Source organism: Mauremys reevesii, linkage group 18 (assembly GCF_016161935.1).
Source record: "Mauremys reevesii isolate NIE-2019 linkage group 18, ASM1616193v1, whole genome shotgun sequence".
Taxonomy (NCBI): domain Eukaryota; kingdom Metazoa; phylum Chordata; order Testudines; family Geoemydidae; genus Mauremys; species Mauremys reevesii.
The window spans coordinates 19,188,247-19,209,331 of record NC_052640.1 but is presented as its reverse complement, the minus strand read 5'-3'; the positions used below and the strand labels follow the sequence as shown (position 1 = coordinate 19,209,331).

Below are 21,085 nucleotides of genomic sequence, written 5' to 3'. Positions count from 1 at the left end.
TCCAGTGCTGGCGTCCAGGCAGAAGGCCGGGCGGGTTGTTCCTGTCTTCCACGGCAGAGCAACAGTAGCTCTTGTCATGGTGATTTAGTCTCAGGAACAGCCCCAGGGTCCGTCTGTGGTTAGTGTCTGTGACTAGACAGCAGCCTGGAGAAAGGCTCCTGCGCTTTGACACCTAGCGCTGGGCCCAGCTCTGGATTGATCTCCAGTTCTCTGAAGGAAAGCGGCTCGCTCTGCCCAGAAAGGAGCCTGGTCTTAGGTTCTCCTCCAGTAGCACTTTCCATCTGAGCATTTCTCAAATATGGATGAGTTCAGCCTCCGAGCTCTTGTGGGGGAGGTGGGTTTTATTATCCCTGCTTTATAAATGGGGAAACAGAGACCCAGAGAGAGGACAGGAGCTACCTAGGGGCACTCAGGAGGTCTGTGGCTAGAGCTGGAATAGAACCCAGCTCCATGTTTCATACTCATGGCACCTGCAGGGGGAAGGAGGACAGACAAGAGGAAGCTGGATTCCGCAGCAAATGCCATAACCCAAAATACAGCCGGGGTGTCAGCCATGAATCCATTCTTCCCTGTGGTGGTGGCTGAAGCTTTGTCCTCATAGTTTTGGCCTTGTGGCTGAATAGTACAGAGAGCAGCAGAGAGTCACCTGATCAGCTGATGGAGTCTCTGAGTCCCAGGGCTCATTTGCATAGACCACCTGGCTTGCCTGGCCCCCCAGGGCTCTAAAGCTGCTGCAGGTTTGCACAAAGCCAGGGGCCCGGCTGCACAGCAGCTGCCGATTCCTTTCCCTCTGGCTCCCTCCAAGGCCTTCACCATGGTGCTGCGTCTCCTGGCTCTCCTCCTCCTCCCAGGGGTTTTGGTGCCAGGTACGTTCTTGTGGGAGGTGGAGGTGATCAGGAAATTCTGCAGAGGGAGGGACCGAAGGGCGAGGCTCCTATGCTGAGCTATCACTGCGCTGCAGATAGGGACGGGTGGAGCAGGCAGGCGTGGTCAGACGGGCTGCTGGAGGTGTGGCCCGCGAGAGGTTAACCTGTAGCTGGTGCGGAGGTGATGCCGGAGGGGATAATGTCACTGTTCAGCCACTGGGTGTGGGATCGGCACATTCCATCCGTAACTGCGCCCTTGTTTCATTCAGCTTCCAGGGCGCAGCCTGTGCTGACTCAGCCGGCCTCCATTTTAGTGTTACTGGGACAAACGGTGAAACTCTCGTGTGCCCTGAATCCTGGGTACAATATCCGGGAGTTCGGAGTCGCCTGGTACCAGCAGAGACCTGGCAGCTCTCCAAGGTACCTGCTCTATTACAACTCGGAGGTGGAGAAGGACAAGCCCTCCGGAATTCCGGACCGCTTCTCTGCGTCCAAAGACCTCGCCAGCAACGCCTGCGTTCTGACCATCGCCGGGGTCCAGGCTGAGGACTATGCTGACTATTACTGCTCGGTCGCATATCCCATCTACTATCTCTAGAAATGTGGAACCAAAACCTGTGCTGGTCCCCGGGGGACTCTGATGAGCCCCTGCTTGCAGAGCCTTGTGCTGAAGGAACCGCAGCCCTATAAGGAATGGAAAAAAGAAACGGCTCATGTGCTCCACCCTTAAATTAGCCTAGCGGTGAAGCCCCCGCTAGTCAGTTATGCTCAGAGAGCTGTGACAGATGGTGGCTTCCTGTCTGACGCATGTCACCTGGTGGAGCACAGAATGCTACGAGACACGCAGGGCCAGATCCTGCCAGGTGCTGGGCACCTGCAACTCTCACTGCACAGAGTCCCTACCTAATGGAGCTGGTCTTCCCTGCCCGCAGGCCCCTATCCATCTGCTCAGATCCCCATCAGCTGCATGTGGGGCACCCAGTAGAACTTGACATAAAAGACAGATTTCTAAAGCACTGGTTCTGATGTTCAGGAGTATGTTATCTGCCTTTCCTACATAGAGCAGGCCGGGTTCTCACTTTCTCTGCTTCTGGGCTTGGGACAGGAACAAAGGATGCTGCTGGTGGTGGAGAGAGACAGTCCCTTTAAGCTACCTCTGCACTTCCTGTATTCGGGGCCCATTCAGTGCTCTGCCCAGTGCCCGGTGTAAGTTAGAGCAGTCTCAGGGCTTCTCTGATTTACACTCAGCATAAGTGTTTGCCAGCTACTGATGGCTTCTTTCTCAGCTCTGAGGTTCTGAGGAAGTGTTTTTGTTTAAATGGGAAGACAAAGAGATTCCTGGTCTCTCATCCCTGCTCTCTTCAAGGCCATTAGCCCATGGGGCTGAGGGAGAGAACTTGGTGGTTGCTTTTCCCTAAGATGGTGGCAGCACATCACTGCCCACGGCCGCACTCACCATGAAACCGTGGCCAGCAGCCAGCAGCATGCACATGGTGCGGGGGGTAGAACCACGAGTCCTTAGCTCAGACTCAGAGGACCCGGAGGGAAGCACGAAGAGCTCAGTGAGTTGAGTTCAGCCATCGCCAAGACAGCAGCTGAGAAATTCAGACAGATTGTTAGCGTGGCTGGGCAGGGGGAGCGAGTGCCCTGCACACTCTGGTGCTGGGTAAATAATAACCATTAATGATAACATTCCATCACAGCTGGCCTGGCCCTGCAGCCCTCAGCGGAGCCGCCTGCCAATCTTTGGGAACAGCCGCTCTCTCTGGTGTGTACCAGGGAATGGGTGATTAGCGAACTCTGAGCACCACCACAGTTGCTGAGCACGGGGCATTGCAGTCAATGTATTCCCAAGTCCAAACCAGAGACAAACAGACCCCCGGGAGGCTCCTTTTATTGGACCAACGAAGCCCAGAATTAACGGCCATGGGGCTGCTCAGGAGAGGAAAGTTTTGCCTGTGTTTAAGTGAGTGCAGGTTTGGGGCCAAAATGAGCCTGTTTAACAATCCCAGGGCTGGATTTTCAGAGCTCTGCCTGTGCTTTTGGGGCCTTACTTTGCTGTAATACATTCTTCGCTCTAGCATTGTACACTGGAGGGGTTTGGTGTGTGGGACACCCACGGAGGGTGACTCAGCTGCCAGTGTTATCTAGCTAACTGCGTCCTGCCCTTAGGGCATGTCCAGCAACGTTTGATGATGTGACGCTTCTCCCTCGCGTGTCACTTGCTATGCAGAACACCCAGCGTGACGGGGGCTGGATCCTGGTTGAGGCTTTTGTGCGATTTTGCAATACAAACAATAAATGCTACTAATTAGCTGCATGACCTGTATCCTGTGCAGCGTGGAGTTCATTGGGACGCTTGGAACATACTCTCTTTCACCTCTCCCAATTGTTATTTTTTCTAAACTGCAGCTGGATGCTTCACTGCCGTCGGTCCAGACACAGCACAGAGTTAGTGCTCTTTTACTGACGCTGCTGGTTTTAATATAAGACTGTCTGGTTATTGTGATGCTCCCCAGGGGCACCCGGGGTTGTGAGGCATCTCACCACTACCTGCCCTTGGTGTGAAGCCGTCTTTTCTGTGCTGGCTGTAGCTCAGCTGCCTGAAACCAACAGCCTCTAGCAACACAGCAGTTGGCACTGAGGGGTTCTTAGGGTCACAGTTGTATACATTAGAGACAGAGGAACTGCCAATCCAGATCAGACCAGTGGTCCCACTATGGTCAGTAACTTGCCTCTGATGCTGGCCTAGCCTGGATGCTTCAGAGAAAAGTGCAAGAAACCTCATAGTTTCTCAAATATCTTGCCCAGAGGGGAAGTTTCTTCCTAGCCAAGCCTTAGGCCTCAAAGCATGAGCGTTTATACCCCTTCTACATTTGTTGCTGCCTAATGTAACTGTGGATATTCTCACTATCCATATAAAAGTCCCATCCTTTTTTTAATCCTACTAAGCTCTTGACCTCAGTAGTATCTTGTGGCAATGAGTTCCACAGGTAAATGATACCGTGTGTAAAATAAGTGTTTCTCTTTATCAGTTCTAAGTTTGTTCCCTTTCAATTTCCTTAAACATCCCCTTGCCCTTGTATTATGAGAGCGGGTAAACAAAGTGCCTGATTCACCCAACTGAAAACGATGTGGGATTTGTGGTGGATAATCAACTGAACATAAGAGCCCAGAGAGATGCTGTGGCCAAAAAAGCTAATGCAATCCTGGGATGCAAAAACAGGGAAATCTTGCATTGGAGTAGAGCGGTTATTTCACCTCTGTATCTGGCACTGCTGGAATCCTGTGTCCAGCTCTGGTGTCCACAATTGAAGAAGGCTGTTGATAAATTGGAGAGGGTTCAGCAATGAGAATGATTAACGGATTAGAAAACCTGCCTCATAGCGATAGACTCAAGCAGCTCAATCGATTCAACTTACCAAAACGAGCCAGTTAAGGAGTTACTTGATTACAGTCTATAAGTACGTACATGGGGAACAAATATATAATTATGGGCACTTCAGTCTAGCAAAAGTACAAGATCCATTGTCTGGAAGCTGAAGCTTGACAAATTTAGACCAGAAAAAAGGTGTAAATTTCTACAGTGAGAGTAATTAACCACTGGAACAATTTACCCAACTTCGTGGTGGAGTCTCCATCAGGGATGTTTTACTAAAAGCTCTGCTCTAGGAATTATTGTGGGGAAGTTCTATGGCCTGAGATCTACAGGAGACCAGACTAATGGTCACAATGGTCCCTTCTGGCCTTGGAATCTATGAAGCTTCTCTACAACGTGCCTTCTGTTGTCTACCCCCGTCATTGTCATTCACTCTCACTTAGATTCAGAAAGGCCAGAAGGGACCATCAGATCATCTAGCCTGACTTCCTGTACATCACAGGCCACTAATCACCACCCAGCACCCGCACACAGAACCCAACAACCAAAATAGACCAAAGTATTCCAGCTGTTGGGAGACTAGACCGGTGTATGCCGCAGGCCGAGAACAGGAGGGACGGAGGTGCACCAGTAGCAGGGAACTGGTTAAGTGAGCTGTACCCAGATACTTATCCTGCCGAGTCCCCCACACCCACACGCTCAGGGGAGGCCTGATCCATTCCCAGGGACACATCCAGAGCAGAAGGCCATCGGGATCGTTGCATATGTTCATGAAGGGGGTGGAACTCCTTACTCTGGCCACTTCTGGAGCCAGGAAACCGGAGTGGCTGGAGCTTTGGTCTGACCCGGGGCGGCAGGTCTGAGAACTGAGGGTGTCTGGATCATGAAAAGAGAACGATGTCTGACCTCCAGCCCTGAGTCTCATTTGCATACTGGGCTGCCCCAGTTTGACCCAGGAGGGCTCATTTGCATATGTGGCTGCCCTACCCCTGCCCATAAGGGCTCTAAAGGCTGCCACAGGGTTTCACAAAGGCAGGGAACAGGCTGCAAACCAGCAGAAACCCAGCTCCTGTGACCTCTCCCCATCTCCCTGCACCATGGCCCAGCCCGCTCTGCCTCTCTGTCTCCTGGGGCTTTTCCTGACAGGTAACGGCTACAGCAGATTGATCTGACCATGCCTGGAAACCCAGGTCAGCCGAAAACATGGCAGGAATAGCGGTGCTCACCCCCCTGCTCTTTGCTTTCTGCAGGTTGCTACGCTCAGGTGACTCAGCCGCCCTCCAAGTTCGTGTCTCCCGGGGGGAATGTCCAGCTCCCCTGCACGCTAGAGGGCAGTTACACCGTCAGTGCCAACCGTGTCGTTTGGATACAGCAGAGACCGGGCAGCGTCCCCAGATACCTGCTGTATTTTTACACTGAATCTAACAAAGGCATGGGCTCGGGGGTCCCCAGCCGGTTCGCTGGCTCTCGCTCTGGCTCCGACAAGATTGGCTATTTAACCATCACGGGGGCCCAGGCAGAGGATGATGCCGTCTATTACTGTGTTACGTGGACTGGGAGTGCTGCACAGCGCTACCGTCCTATGGGGAAGTGAGACAAAAACCTTCTCACTCCACTGCAGCCCTGCAGCAAGGCTGTGCCTGCTCTGAGCACCAGCCTGCTTCTTACACAGGGGACGTTGGCTCCTGCTCCCCTCACAGCTCCTCATGTGGGAGACGCACCCTCAGCACTGAAATACCCTGTGAGCTCAGGCCTGGTCACTGCTCACGGGTCTCTTGGTTTCCGATGGTCATCTTGTCGCTCAAGAGCTGAGGCAGCCGTCCTCCGCGGCAGGGTCCCCAGGAAACACTGTCCGTTCTCCTGCACCACAAAGAGCGAAGTCTGCACCCCATGTTAAAGATGGGACCCGGAAGGGTTTGTGCACCACGCCTTCTGGGCCTCTGCGAAACGTGCGAGGGATCCCTACAGAGCCCGGACATATCACTGCCCAGTAGATGGCAGCAGAGCACAGCTACTGCAGGTCAATGGCCCTGACAGGGCTGGGGTGGGTTGGAAGGGAGGCTCAAGTGTTAGCCAAATAGGGCTCGTTTCCCCCCGGAGCTTACCTAATTACACCAAGGAGGCACGTAAGACAGGAAGACGAGTACCATTCCCTTTATTGATCGGTCAGCTGAGCGGGTGCTCTCATCGGCTAGTGCCAGAAGAGAGACACCTTACAAGCCTGTACGGGCTCTTTTATAACCAGTAACAAACAAATTAGCCTACGTTCGTCTATGTCATTTGGCTGACCTGTGGAACCTGTACATGTATCTGTTAGGGGATAATTGGGTACGCAGGATACATATATCATTTTGTGGGGGACACAAGATACATCTGTTGAGGATACATTTGTCATTCTGAAGGGGAAACAAGATACACCCATTGACCCTTTGTACTAAATGTTTTGGAAACATACATGGGAAAACAGCTGCATATACTTGGGGAGCCAAACAAGATAAGCAAAATAGCTGACATAGGTAAATACACATCCGTTGTTCTATTAAGTTCTTTAAGCTTTCCAACACAGCGAAGCCCCTGATAACATGCAGCCTAAAATGGCCCCTGGTACAGGGCACCTAGGCAACACGGAGAGTCAGCCCCTGCCAGCCCCTTCCTGCTCCCTTCGTCTCATCACCCCTTCCAGTTCTGCGTCAACCTCCCTCCAGACGGGTGCCCTGGTTCCAGCGCTGTTGCATGGGGGGCACATTTAGCTCCCAGACACACCCAGAATCCTTTGCACTGACCGCAGCATGGCCAAGGCAGTTCTAAGGCCTGAGAGGGGCAGCTGGGAACAGTGTTTACCTGCTGCTCTTGCCTGAGCAGAAACAGCCTCTCCCCTTTGGTGGGAGATGGGGGTGGGCAGAGACTCCACAGGTGGGGAAGAGCTGAAAACACGACTGCTAAGGCTGGGATACACTGAAGAATACTGAGAATCCTGTAGCACTAATATAGCACTTATCACCCACACACCTGTGACATGCCCAGGGTACAGTCCAGACTACTGAGCAGCTGTGTCACCCCTGCCCTTAACCTGGGGCGCCCTGGACAATGCCTGGCTGCTGTAGCCTCCAGCCTAGATTGCTCACAAAGAGCCTCCGGCATGTAGGTCACTCCCAGTGTGTCTCTGTGTGTGCTGCAGCCAGCCAGCCACACCTAGGCTCTTACCAGCCTGAATTATACTGCAGGGTGACCCCAACATACTCCCAGTCCCTGATTTCCCCCCAGGAACATATGTCCTGCACTGCCCAGCCTCTCCTGGGCAACACAAGCTTCTATAAAGTCCGTCACTTTATTTGACGATATGCACACATGTTATTATCTTGCATGGAGGTTCCCAAACACTTCAATTCAAACACACTAGAGCAGATACAACAAGAAAACAAGTTTATTAACTACAAAGAGAGAGATTTGAAGGGAGTCTAAGTAATGAGGCAAAAAATGAGAAATGGTTGCAAGGAAAATAAAGACGAAACACAGTTAGTATCTAACTCAGTAACTATGTTAAACACAAAACAAAGTTTTCTCATCTCAGGCTCTCAACAGACTCTTAGTGGCTGCACTTCCCAGGCCAGGAACCTTCCCCAGTTGAATGGCTGCTCCCGTTGTTCCTTCTGGGGCAGTGAATCGATGGGCAGAGAGGGGGGGGAGGGGATGTTTTGGGGGTCTCCCCTTTCTTTGTATAGTCCTCTCCCCTCTTTGAGAAGCACCCCCAGCCGGGAGCATGGCAAGAGGCAGACTGTGTGGATGGGAACTCCATGCTCTTTCTTTGCTAAGATGTAGAATTTTTTCACCCATGCCCCTTTTCCTGCCAATGAATAGCCACTGAGCAGGTAATGGCCCATTGGTCTTGTTTACAATTGGCTTGAGGTGTGAGCTTGCCCTTTATCTCTGAGGAATTGGTTTGGCCGCGCCCCAGACTGGGAACATGTGTTAATAACACCACACAGTGGAATCTTCTAACTTTACATACAATGTTGCCACACACATTTTATCAGGACAATAATGACCAGCAGATTATGAGGTTTTAAGAGGTACCCCCCAAGACACACTTTGTACAAAGATTATTCCATTAGTGGACATGGGGGTATATTTTGTCACAACATGTTATAGTGCTTTACAGAGGAGAATCTTCACTCCCTTGTGTGTGTGTGTCTGTGTGCACGACAATAGGCTTTGTAGGTCCAAATATTAACCCTTACCTTCATGCAGGCGTTACACTATTTAAAGAGTGTGTGCAAGTGTTAGACTTAGTAGCAGGGGTCCAGAAGTGCCCAAGTGTTTTTGCCGACACACCAGTGAGGGGTTTATAGAGAATTTCTCTCTCTACAATGCAGCTCTCATTGTATGAGAAACCATCTCTTCATGTTTGTCCCCTTTGTTGCCCTGTCCCTGCTCCCTCTCCAGCCACACTGGGGTGTGAGTTTGGGTGGAGGCTTGTTAAAGGCGCGTCTCTGATTCCTTTTCGTTTTCCCATGGTGCGATGGTGCCATGTGACAATTCTTACCCGTAAGCATGTGCAAGCTCTGGCCACTGAGAGACTCAGCCCAAGTTGTTCCAGTTCTCTTTACTCCTCCTCTCTTTTCATTCTCGGTTTTCTGTACGCTGTGATTCTAGACAAGGCAGTCGAGCTGCTGTGATACAGATGGCGCAACAGGTCTGCAGCATTTCAGTTACCATCTGTGCTGCCGTTAGTCCCTTCTCTGTATTTGAATTTTCAAATTGGACATTTCTAACCTTTGCCTAACTGGGGCAGGTCCAACAGGCAGACTTTGTGAGCCGGGGGAAGGACAGGGGATCAGGTCTTCATGCGGGGCCGTATGGCTGATTTGCATTGCAAGATGTAATGGGAATAACCAGAGATCAGTGTATCCAATAGCCTCATGGAGCCCCACCCCTGGGGGTTCATTTGCATACTAGCCAGTCTCAGCCCTGTCCCTCATGGTTTTAAAGGTACCTGAAGGGTTGCCCAGAGCCAGGGCTCAAGCTGCAAACTGGCATAAGCAGAGCTGCCAAATCGGGCTCCTTCCTGTCCACCTCCATCTCCTCCCTGCACCATGGCCCAGTCCAGCCTGACTCTCTGTGTCCTGGGGCTTTTCCTGGCAGGTGAGTGGTCGGGGGTTTGTAATACCCAACGTGCCCCCACCTGGCTGATAACACTCTGGGTGGGACTCTGCCTTTCAACAGGCCTCAAAGTCACGTAGGTGCTTCTAAAAATGTCCTTTTGTGTTCAAGCCGAGGGTCCCCAAGCCCGTTACAAACACAGGGACTATTATCCCCAGTGTACCAAGGGGAAACGGAGGCACAGAAGTGACTTCTCCAAGATCCCAAAGGAGCCTTTGGAAGGGCAGGGAGCAGGACCTAAAAGTCCTGATCACCCGACCCCTGTTCTAGCCACTGAGCTTTGCTAACTTCTGGTTTGGTCACAGCTCACTCGGGTCTTTGTTTCTGACAGTTGCCAGCGCGCAGCCAACCCTGCCTCAGCCTGCCTCAGAGTCAGTGCCCCCAGGAGGCACCATCAAACTCTCCTGCACCATGAGCAGTGGAACGAGCATCAGTGGCTACTACATTCGCTGGTTTCAGCAAACAGCCGGGAACCCGCCGAGATATCTGCTGTATTACAAAGATGAATCTAGCAAGCACCAGGGCTCTGGGGTCCCTGCTCGGTTCTCTGCTTCCAAAGACACCTCCAGCAACATTTGCTATTTAACCATCACTGGGATCCAAGTGGAGGATGATGCTGCTTATTACTGTGCCACATGGGATGGCAGTAGTAAAACGTATCACAGTGATATGGTGAGATAGAGAACTGAGACCAAAACTCTCCCCCACAGCCTGTCTGCCTGTGCCCATGTGAGGGTCAGACCATGACCTCCCTAGAGACACCATCACAGACAATAGAGAGAGAGACTTGCTGACAAATAGAGAGAGACGCCTTTGATCATTCCTTGGGGAGTCACTGTCCCCTGCACCCAGCCACTGTCTGCCTGCCCTGCCCTAGGATCTGCTTCACATTGATCTCCACACTGCCCCCCTTCTCTTGCAAACCCTGTTGAGTGAGGGCCTGGCAGATGGTGACCCAGGTTGGTACGAAGTGCTGGGGCTAGGTCAGTTGTAACTCAGCTCTCTACAGAAAGCGTATCTGAGAGTGCAGCCAGTGAGCAGGGGAAGGGAATCTTTCACATGTGGCTACAATCTAGTGCACTGGCGGGTGCTATGAACTGACAGCTAAATCATCGCAAATCACCGCAAGGACTCACAAGCCACGGAGAAGCCAATTTAAAAATGCCCCAACACATCTGTGATCTCCTCTCATAGCCTACCAGAAACCTGGTGCCCTGTCTATAGAGCTCTCCCCGCATTCCCCAGGTTCTGTGTTATGGAACTTCTTGTAACTATAATCCAAGCTTCGGCAAGAATGCAAAGGACATTTTAATACTACTACTAATGAATGTCTCATTATTTTAAATAAGAGCATAAGGTCATTGAGCCCAGGATCCTGTCTTCTAACAGTGGCCAGTGCCAGAAGGTTAATGAGAAATGAACTGAACAAATATCGAGTGATCTCTCCCCTTTCATCCAGATTCATTTTCTGGCAGTCAGAGGTTTAGAGGCACCCAGATCATGGGGTGGCATTCCTGTCTGTCTTAGCTAATAGGCATTGATGGGCCTAGACTCCATGAACTGATCTAATTTCTTGTTTGAACCCAATTATCCTTTTGGCCTTCACAACATCCCCTGTCAACGGTTTCCACAGGTTGACTGTGAGTTGTCTGATGAAGTACTTCCTTGTGTTTGTTTTAAATGTGCTGCCTATTAATTTCATTGGGTGACCCCTGGTTCTTGTGTTATGTGAAGGGGTAAATAACATTTCCTTATTCACTTTCTCCACATCATTCCTGATTTTATTGATCTCTATCATACCGCTGCTTAGTCGTCTCTTTTTGGAGCTGAAAAGTCCCAGTCTCCATGCAGAAGCTGTTCCATGCCTCTCATCAGTTTTGTTGCCCTTCTCTGCACCGAGTCCAACTCTAATGTGGGGTTTTTCCTAGCTGGAGTGAAGTAGTTATACCGATATAAATTGGTACTGTAGATCAAGCCTAAATCCAGCACGATCCATCTCAGCCAGCAAACCTGCCAGTAGCGAAGGGCCCAATATCCCTAAAGTACCGACAGCAGGAGACTGTGAGACAATAATTGCAGCCAAGGACTCTTTCAAAATTCTGGAACTAGCTAGAGATCCAAGGCAGCGGGGACGAGGGTAGAGGAGTCTTGGCCATGTCTGTGTTTGGGGTGGGCGGGGGCAGCCTCAGTCCAGATCCAGCCATGAGGAATTCTGTGTAAATCCACTATATTAATGGTCTGATTGGGAAGCACAAACCCTTTGGACTCGTGGAGTCCTCCACTCTCCCCTCATCATGCACAAAACTAGTGAGCACCCACACAAACTGGACTGAGCTCTCTTTAATCTGGCCATTAAGAAAACAAAATCAGAAGAAGTTCTGTGAAGCACGTTATCTAATTTGTACCCAATACTAAGCACAAGGCAGCAGGAACGAAGTCAGTTACATCTCAACAGCTGGACTGTCCCTGGGGAACCTCTGTGGTATGAGGAATGTAACTTGTGCATGGTGATCAATGCACAAACGGAGCAAGTGCACAAGCCGGAAAGTGCAGGGAAGAAGGGAAAGAAAATACTGTTTCTGATCACTAGATGGAGCGATTGTATTAGTCTGGTGGCCAAGACCTCAAGAGCTAGCTGTGATGTGGGGGAAGTGATGAAATTCTCTCGGTCAGAGCTGGAGGCTGGGCTGGGGCTCGACCTGGGCTTTCTCGGGTTGGTTGGGTTCCTGGGGTGGGCTTGGGAGACAAATCCATAGTTCAGCTTTTCCCCTTTCTCCCATGCAAATCCTCTCACGCAGGGGCGGCTCTAGGCACCAGCGGGCCAAGCACCCGCTTGGGGCGGCATCCTGGGGAGGGCGTCATTTGGCTCCGGTTGAGCTCCCGCCGGCATGCCTGCGGCAGGTCCACCGGAGCCCGGGACGAGCGGACCTGCCGCAGTCATGCCTGCGGGAGCTCAACCGGAGCCGCGGGAAGACGGGACCCGCCGCAGGCATGACTGCGGCAGGTCCGCTCGTCCCGGGCTCCGGTGGACCTGCCGCAGGCATGCCGGCGGGAGCTCAACCGGAGCCAAATACCGCCCTCCCCAGGAGGCCGGAGCCGCGGGAAGAGGGGACCCGCCGCGGGACTGGGGAAGGGCGGCGCAGCGCTCCGCGCTGCTTGGGGCAGCCTGATTTGTAGAGCCGCCCCTGCTCTCACGGCTGGGAAAATAAGGGCCAGCAGAGTGATTAATTGGCAGAAAACGTCACATGCGCTAAATATTGGTGACAAGATGTCTCTGAGCAGTCGGGTACATCAGCGAGCACCACAGCTCATTTACATTCTGGCTCAATCCAGCCTGGCCCCAGGGCTCATTTGCATGTGCCCTGCCCCTTAGGGCTCTAAAAGCTGCTACAGGATTTCACAGAGGCAGGAACCAGCTGAACCCCAAGGACAGGGTTGGCTCCTTCTCTCCCTCTGTCCATCTCCTCCCTGCACCATGGCCCTGTGCGCTCTGCCTCTCTGTCTCCTGGGGCTGTTCCTGGCAGGTAATTCCCCACCAGGATGACTTTTGGGGGGCAGGTAAATGAGCCAATTAGGATTTCGCACAAGCCGTGCAGCACTAACAGATCTGAGTTTTGTGTCTGGCAGGTTCTTGTGCCCAGCACGTGGTGACACAGCCGCCCTCAGTGTCAGGGTCTCCAGGGCAGACAGTGAAACTCTCGTGCAGCGTCAGTGGAGGATACGACTTCAGTAGCTATGGAGTGAGGTGGTACCAACAGACCCCTGGGAATCCTCCCAGATACCTGCTCTATTATTTCAGTGATTCTAACACAGGCAGGGACACTGGGGTCCCGGACCGGTTCTCTGGCTCTGCCTCCGGCAGTGTTGGCTACTTAACCATCTCTGGGCTCCAAGCCGAGGATGACGCTGATTATTACTGTCTGACTTGGGACAGCAGCGCTAACATGCTCACAGTGGTGTAATCAGAGAGGGAACTGAGACAAAAACCTTTCACATTTCACTGCCCAACACCGAGCGAGACTCTGAGGAAGAGCTTTGAGGTTAGTGGGGCAGAGCTGTGGCCAGAGAGAGGCTCCCTTGGCCGTGTTGTACCCGGCCTTTGCTGAAGGGATTGCTTTTCCCTCACACGAGATCCCCCTCCTCCTAGACTAATCTCCTGGCACTGCATGGGGGGTGGGAGCTGCCCGCAGATCGGGAGCTCTGGGATCCTCTGCCCAGAGGGTCTGTTTCAGCGTCCATGGCAGGCTGAGGACTGTCATGTTCTCTACACCCTCCCCATCTCCTACTACACGGGCCACATGTTTACATCTGCTCCTCCACCCCCTGCACTTCTAGAAGTGACCCAGGTGTGTCTGAAGCTGATACCTGCCACAGGAGAGCTGTGAAATCACGTGTGTGGGTGGAGGTCTGGGGCCAGTCGGCCCCTCAGTGACAGGAAGGGTTTGGTAGCCGGGATCTGAATAGCCCAATCTCACACAGAGTGAACCCAGTCACTTGGATTCCGTGCTATCCTGAGGGCCCAGAGGGGCCTGATCCAAGATGGCTCCTACTCTGTGTTCCTGTCTCCACCAGAGACTAAATCCAGCTTCATCCATCTCATCCAATGAACATGTCAGCAGGGAATGGCCCCATATCCCTTAAGTACCAACAACAGGAGACTCTGAGAGAATAACTCCAGCCAAGGGCTCTTCATAACAGTTGGAAATAGCAAAAATCCAAGGCAGTGGAGGAGAGGGGAGAGGAGTCTTGGCCATGTGTGTGTGATGGGGGGTTGGTGCAACCTCAGTCCAGATCCATCAATTCTGTGTAAATCCATTATCTGAATGGTATCACAGGACTGCACACACCCTCCTGGTAGCAACGGTTTGCACGTGAGCACTTGGCTGGGCAGCTGCACTCTCCCCTCATCCCTGCAATGTGAGCCCCAAAGCCCTTTGCTCCCTAAAACTAATAGGGTGACACTGGACAGGAAGAGGAGTCAGGACAGGGAGATGAACTAGAACTCAGTGATTTGTATCCTGGCCTCCCTAGAGGTGGCTGCAGAGCACAATCCACCGTCTCCCTGCTCCCCTAGCCCAGCCATGGCAGAACAGGCATCAGCCCAGCAGTGATACATCGCTGTGTGCAGGATTTACACACCCTTAAATCAGGGTCACAGAGCAAGTGCAGCGTGGAGCCCAGGACCCCGTAGCTGTGAGGCAGCACATGGGGCAGTTGGTAGCTCCCCAAATGGAGGTAGAGTTCAAAGCCATCGGGGCGGCAGTCCAGGCAGATGAGAACAATAAATCCTTAGCTGGGTGCTCCCCTGCCCCTGTTCCTCTTGAAATCACCATCCTCTGTTTCCCTAACACACTCTGCACATATATTCCAGTGCTGAGCACGTCCCCCCAGCACTGAGGGCCCCCAGCTGGCCTGGTCACGGGGTCTGAAGCACGTTCGGGGTGCGGGGGAGGTGACACACTGTATCTCAGCCCTGCCAATTGCTCACTCCCGGCAAGGGGGTGAATAGAATTTTGCAGGCTATTGTGGGTGTTAAACTGTAAAGGGAAAATCCCCGTCCTGGAGCAGAGACTGAGCTGCTTTAATCTAGATTCCACATGGCCTGTCAGTGGGGATGAACCTGAATTTGCTGAGCGGACAGAAGTCAGCTGATGGGGGCGGGTTTTGTGGGAGTTGAGAGGGGGGTTGGTGAGCAGGGGTCAGTGAGGCAGGGTGTCTGGGAACCTTGGCAGGAGCATGTCACTGCTGTAATACAAATAATAATAATTATAACAAGAATTGCCTGGTGAAAGGTGGAACAGGAAGGATACTCAGATGGGTGACTCTATTCACAGGATCCACCTACTTCTCCTAGCCAGGGGACATTATTGACCCTCCCAGCACGTGTTGTAGTGAGGTGCTGCTCTGGGGATTGCTAGGAGCCTGGGGTGAAGTTAGACATTTTCTGTGGAGTGCTCCAAGCCTGGCATGAAACCCAAAGGACGAGTGAGAAGGGAAACCATATCAGAAAGCGCATTGGAGAGCAGGCCCAATGAGGCTTGGAGCATTGACGATGTGTAGATTAGCGTGAGTTCCACTCGCCCGAATCTGTCCAAATGCTGTGTGGACATACTGAATAAGACTCTGCTTTGCTCAGAAGGGAAGTTTCTTCATGGCCTGGAATTCCTCCATAATTTGGAGCTGTCTGCCAGGCCCCAAGGAACTTTATGTGGGTTGTAACCCTGGCACAACCCCCTGCTACTCCGAACATCCACATGGGGGAGGGGCGCTTTGCTAAAGGGGCTGCGAGCTCGGTGGGTGTTGGGAGAACAGTGGTAAGAATTGTGCCTTGGAATAAGAAATCAGGAATAACAAACCAACTTTAGTGTCGTTGCGTATCTGCGGTGACACCTTCTGATTTTGTCCTTCGCTCCCTATAGAAGAGCTCTGACTGCCCCTCAGCCCCTGACTCCCGGAACAACCCGCCCCACTGCTCCACTTCTGTGCTTCCTGGTGCCCTGCACCTGGCACTGGCACAGAGACCATTCAGTGTTCCCTGCTCCTCACCACAACCCCCATTCCCTGCCTCACCGCAGCGCCTGAGAGAAGGGTGGAGGTTCTCACCAGGCAGCTCACAGGAGGAGAGACAGGCAGGAGCCAGGGAGTTTGGAACTGGAATCACAGCCACACCCAAACTCTGCCAGCGCGCTCCGTGGCAGGATTGGGTCCGATTGGTGGTTAATTTGTGCCAGGCTTGCCAGGGCTGAGCCCTGGCACCTCTGGGTCTGGCCGTTCAGAGCCCCGGCACCTCTGGGCTTGGCAGTCCATAGCCCCGGTGCCTCTGGGCTCGGCAGTTCATAGCCCTGGTGCCTCTGGGCTTGGCAGTCCATAGCCCCGGCACCTCTGGGCTTGCCATGTCAGTTATGAAAATAATAAAATTGCTTGAGCCCTGGTTTGTCTTTCATTACAAATGAAGCCCTGGATCCGATATTCTGGTTCAGACTCAGGCCCATCTGCACATGCAGCCTCACTACAGCAGAGAACCAGTCTTGCCAGGGCTTCGCACAGGGGCTCTAATAGTGCACAGATGGGCCACACACCACGCTCAGCTTCTGGCCCAGTGGGATGCTGATAAATGTCCGAGTGCTCTGAGGGACTCCAGTAAATGAAACCTGCTCACAGACGTACGGCCCGAACCTGTGCGATGCTGAGGGTCTCCCAGAAGGGCCGAGCACCTCGTCTCCCACCTGAAGCCTTTGAGAACAGGGGATGTTCCACACGTCAGCGGGTCAGGCCCACATACCCTGCTGGTCTGAGCCGAGGGCTGGGGGGAGGGAGACACAGCCCATACTGGGAGAAGGACACACATTAAAGCAGAGCAAGGCACAGAAGACTGATGCAATGCATGTGGCCATGTAACTAAACGGAGACATTCTCTGGGATGTGCACCATTAAATATGGACTCCCTGCTGTTGCCATGGCAGCAATGCATCAGCAGCCCTTTTGTGTTCCAGTTGTAGAGGGTAGCATTGTGTACGCTCGCTCGCTCTCGAGTGCATGCGCTCTCTCCCGGAGACTTGGCATTTGTTCGTTCTTTGCTGTTTTCCTTGAAATAAGTCGTCTAGACGGCCAAATATGTGTTTGGTTTTGTGTGTGAATGGAAATGTCAAAGCAGCCAGCGTGAGAGCCCCAGAATTATCCAAACTGGCTCCAAGGTGAGAACAGAACAGGATCCTCCCAGTGAGACTGGCCGACTGCAGCCGAGAATGGAGCAAATCAGATCGTTACAGCTCTGCTTCCTCTCTTTGGACACAGGTCAGCTTCAGCAGAGCTGAACACGTCACTGGGCTCAGGGAGGTACTGTTCAGGGGAAGGCCATGTGAGGATCATCCCTTCTGTATTGCATCACAAACAAACTCATCAGCAAACCTGCGCTACCAACATGGGACTGGGAATAGCCCTGAAACTGGGGGAAGAGGGGACTAGGCAGGGCTCCTCCTAATCCAGCAGATTCCTGAAGTTTCTTAGTATTTTCCCCCCATATAGTTCAGTACTTTACAGCCACAGCGAATGTAAGAAAGATCCCCTGTATGTCTCTGCCTTGTCTTGGGGTGACGCAGGTGCCCAGAGCAGCAGCCAGTGAGCAAGGGGCAGATTTGCATGAAGGGGCCGTTCTCCAGCCCTGGGGGTTTAAGAGAGAATCGGAGGGTCCCAGCCACAGACCCATTTGCCTCAGGAAGCCGAGCTCGTCTGGATTCCCACCATGGCCTGGGCCCCTCTGCTCCTCGCGCTGCTCACTTACTGCTCAGGTGAGAGAGGGGCCCAGGGCAGCCCTTGACTGGGTTTCACCTTCCCCCTCCCTCTCGGGAATTTCACACAAACGTGTCATGCCGCAGGGCAGGTCTCATGGCTTTGTTTGTACTGTGCTTTCCAGGTACCCGGTCCCAGTACGTGTTGACTCAGGAGCCCTCCTTGTTGGTGTCTCCTGAAGGGACTGTCAAACTCTCCTGTAGCGTGAGCATCGTACCTGACATCACCAGCATCTACCCGTACTGGTTCCAGCAGCGGGGGGGCGGGGTGCCTCGCCTCCTCATCTACGATGCTAACGTGAAAGTGTCAGGGACCCCCGAGCGGATCTCTGGGTCCAGCTCCGGTAACACGGCCTATTTAACCATCAGCGGGGCCCTGGCGGAGGATGACGCTGATTATTACTGCCTCACTCACTACTATCAAGGAGGGGCTTTTAAGGCTACACAGTGAGACACTCAGATGGGGAACTGAGACCCAAACCTGCCTCCTCTCTGCTCTGCTCTGCAGTCTGTGCCCTGCTGGGACCTACCCAGGCTGCAGGTTGGCCTCAGACTTCCTCCTGCAGCCTGACTAATCCTCAGTGGGGTTTGTGCCCCTCACTCCCTGCAAGGGGGCACGTGGGGTGTGTGTGTGTAGGGGAAAGACAGCTCCTCCCCTCCCCCTCCATCACTCTGACCTGGTGGAGGGGCAGAGGTTGAGCTGTGCACTTGGCCTCCTCTCCTAGTTTGGGACTAACCAGCTTCCCCTCCAGTCAAACCAGTCTGGGGAACTCGTCCCCCATCTCCATTGTGTGGGGAGTGACGTCCTTTTCTCCCTGTGAGAGTCCATCAGCCGGTTCGCCAACCTCCTCCCACCAGCTTGCCCCACAGAGAGAGCGGAGGGATGGTGGGGGATTAGGAGAGGGGTCTGTCCCTGTCCCATTAGGTAAAGTGAATCACATAGGGCAGGATCCCTGGTCAGACACATGGCTTTCAGTGCTTTGATTTTGCCAAGTTCTGATCTAGAAAATAGAACTCAGACACATGCAGTGGTTTGTGTGACAGGACAATACTTCTCTCTGCAGAATCTCCCACAATCCCCTGGAGCTGTGCACGACACGCGTGAGTGCAGAGAAATTCCTCATCCCACAGGGGCTCTCCCAGCAGTCATGGGGCTTTTTGCACAGTTGTGCCCCAGTACTGAGTAGATCATCGGCACATGGCCCGACAACAGTCAGTGAGGTTTGGAGGTGTCCCTAAGTGGGGAAAGCCAGCGACAAAGCCCTGGATTCATTGCTGTGAGCAGTGGGGACCAGTCACCTCTAAGGGAGCTCTTGGACAGCATCACTCAAACCACACCATCAGTGCACTGACAGTCTTGATAGATATTGACCTGTATCCAGTCTGCCTTTATAGGGGCAGTGGAGAGGCCTGGGTAGGGGAGAAGTCCTGGCCATACCAGGTGTCTGGCTTCACTGCAGTGATTGCTGAGGAGCCCGGTCAGGGGCTGGATTCAGCTGGAGCTAATTGCTCGTTACTAGGGAATCCAGGCACTATAAGAAGGGGGAACAGGGGTGGGTCAGTCTGTTATGAGGGTTAGGCTGAGTGAGGGGCCCTGTGCATTCTGGGATGGGGGAGAGTTAGAACAGGCTAGAGCCCTCTGGCTTGGTTTAGTGGGGCTAGGTCTCTGGTCTCAGAGGTGAGGCTGTCCCTGTGCCAGAGCTTGGCTTACCTGACCTGTCAGGTATGTTTGAGACAAACCATTATAGGGCTAAACCCCACCAGAGCAATCCCAAATAGGTAACTGAGTGAGTAGGTTTGTGAGTTCACAGACAGGAACATTCAGACACCACCATGAGGGAAATATTTCCAGATGATGAGTTTGGTCTAATTCTGGTCTAGTCCCAGCTGCTAGTAGCTGAGCCCAGAGCAGGGGCTGCTGCTCTCCAGCTCTGTGTTTTGTTTGTAAGTTGGTATTTTGGCTTCTCCACCAATAACTTTCCCACAGGAGGACTGTGCCTCCCCATTACACAGCATTTCATCTTCTCTGCTCTTCCTTGGCTTGCTGCAGCACCAGGGCAACAACACCAAAAATTGCTTGCAAAAGGATAAAGCAGAATCAGTGGTGAACAGCCAGCAAAACATTAAAGGGATTCGTGTGTTATGGAGAGTGAGTCTGTGCAGTGTAAAGCAATTGAACATGCTACACCTTTATATACAAAACACACACACACAGTTGATTTTCTTAAAAACAATCTGCATCTATTCTATCGTTTCAAGACAGCAGCGTTCCTGTTTGTGCAATTATCAGAAGGGGGGAAACTCCCTTAGGCAGGAATTTGACCAAAAACTATAGACCCAGAGTAGCCAGCTCAGAAATCTGAGGATTTGCCCCCAAACTGCACAGACCTGATCTTAGTCTCAGCAGCAAAAGACTTGTCTAGATTTCCATCTCCACCTCTCACCAGCAGCCAGGTGAGGCTGCAGCCTGCTAATGAAGTAATGCTCCAGGAGGAAGAGAATTCACAACAGTGACCTTTTCCATTCAGCTAATCCCAGTGTTTTCCTTGGTTTAGCACATTCTGTTTAAGATAAATGGGTTCATACCATCCATTCCATAACACAGAAACAGTTTAATGAGGTTTTTTTTTTCAGACTGTGCTTAGGAATGTAATAAGATTAATCAAAATATGTGATCAATTCCCATAGCAGAAGTGGTTTTCCTTTGAAGCACTGCTATGTTTAGGGCTTTGATAAAATTAAAGACAGCAGACACATTATGCAGATGGAATAAAATAAAGGAGTGAAATCACCACAAAAAGCAAAAAGATCAGTGTTGTCTCCAACTCATGATTTTATTGCAAATCTGGTGTTTTCCTTGAAACCCCTCGGGGACATCTGATTACATGAGAATCTCAGCTTTTCCTTTTTTTAAAATAAATTTCTAGCCCTCCTGGTTGTGGAGAAAAGCTAGCAAACGGGAACCCTAAAGGTGCAGGAACCAAAAGGAAAATAGAAAGCACCCCATATATATTTATTTTTTAAATCTCATCATTTTCAAACCATTTTCATGATTTTTGATGTCTGACTCCTGATTTTTGAACACTTGAGGTTGGCAATACTGAAAGGTACACACGCTAAAAGGACTCTATCTGTGCAAGTCAGACAAGTAATGAAAGCAGTTGTTAGTAATTTCAGGAACACAAGACATCTCTGGGATGAGGCTGACTATTACTGCTGTACATGGGACAGTAAGCAGAGCATATATCACAGTGAGACATCCACAAGGGGAACTGAGATGAAAACCTCCAGCCTCTTGCACTGTGCCCTGCTTCAGCAGTAGGGTTTGAAGTAACAGTGGAAGAAATAAACACCAAAGAAGTAACAGAGGCCGAGCAGGAGGAAGGATTCTG

The 21,085-nt window shown here is 52.1% G+C and overlaps 1 protein-coding gene and 4 gene segments (V, D, J or C); all 5 read left to right on the top strand.

The window, feature by feature from the left end:
- Positions 1–692: 692 nt before the first annotated feature.
- Positions 693–1,518, top strand: LOC120386444 (pre-B lymphocyte protein 3-like). The gene is made up of 2 exons (XM_039505773.1): positions 693–866; positions 1,136–1,518. The coding sequence occupies exons 1-2, from the start codon at positions 815–817 to the stop codon at positions 1,462–1,464; spliced, it is 381 nt and encodes a 126-aa protein (XP_039361707.1). The 5' UTR covers positions 693–814; the 3' UTR covers positions 1,465–1,518.
- Positions 1,519–5,262: 3,744 nt separating this feature from the next.
- Positions 5,263–6,284, top strand: LOC120386437. The segment is given in 2 exon segments: positions 5,263–5,391; positions 5,496–6,284. Coding segments are annotated over 2 exon segments (393 nt in total).
- Positions 6,285–9,268: 2,984 nt separating this feature from the next.
- Positions 9,269–10,347, top strand: LOC120386435. The segment is given in 2 exon segments: positions 9,269–9,387; positions 9,737–10,347. Coding segments are annotated over 2 exon segments (399 nt in total).
- A 2,470-nt stretch (positions 10,348–12,817) lies between these two features.
- LOC120386442 lies at positions 12,818–13,589 on the top strand. The segment is given in 2 exon segments: positions 12,818–12,929; positions 13,033–13,589. Coding segments are annotated over 2 exon segments (384 nt in total).
- Positions 13,590–17,346: 3,757 nt separating this feature from the next.
- LOC120386445 lies at positions 17,347–19,218 on the top strand. The segment is given in 2 exon segments: positions 17,347–17,693; positions 17,819–19,218. Coding segments are annotated over 2 exon segments (372 nt in total).
- The last annotated feature ends 1,867 nt before the right edge of the window (positions 19,219–21,085 follow it).

Excerpts from the sequence above, each read along its gene's own strand:
- LOC120386444 (XM_039505773.1), top strand. The coding sequence starts at position 815 with ATGGTGCTGCGTCTCCTGGCTCTCCTCCTCCTCCCAGGGGTTTTGGTG. Across the intron at positions 867-1,135 it reads CCCAGGGGTTTTGGTGCCAG|CTTCCAGGGCGCAGCCTGTG; the intron begins GTACGTTCTTGT and ends TGTTTCATTCAG.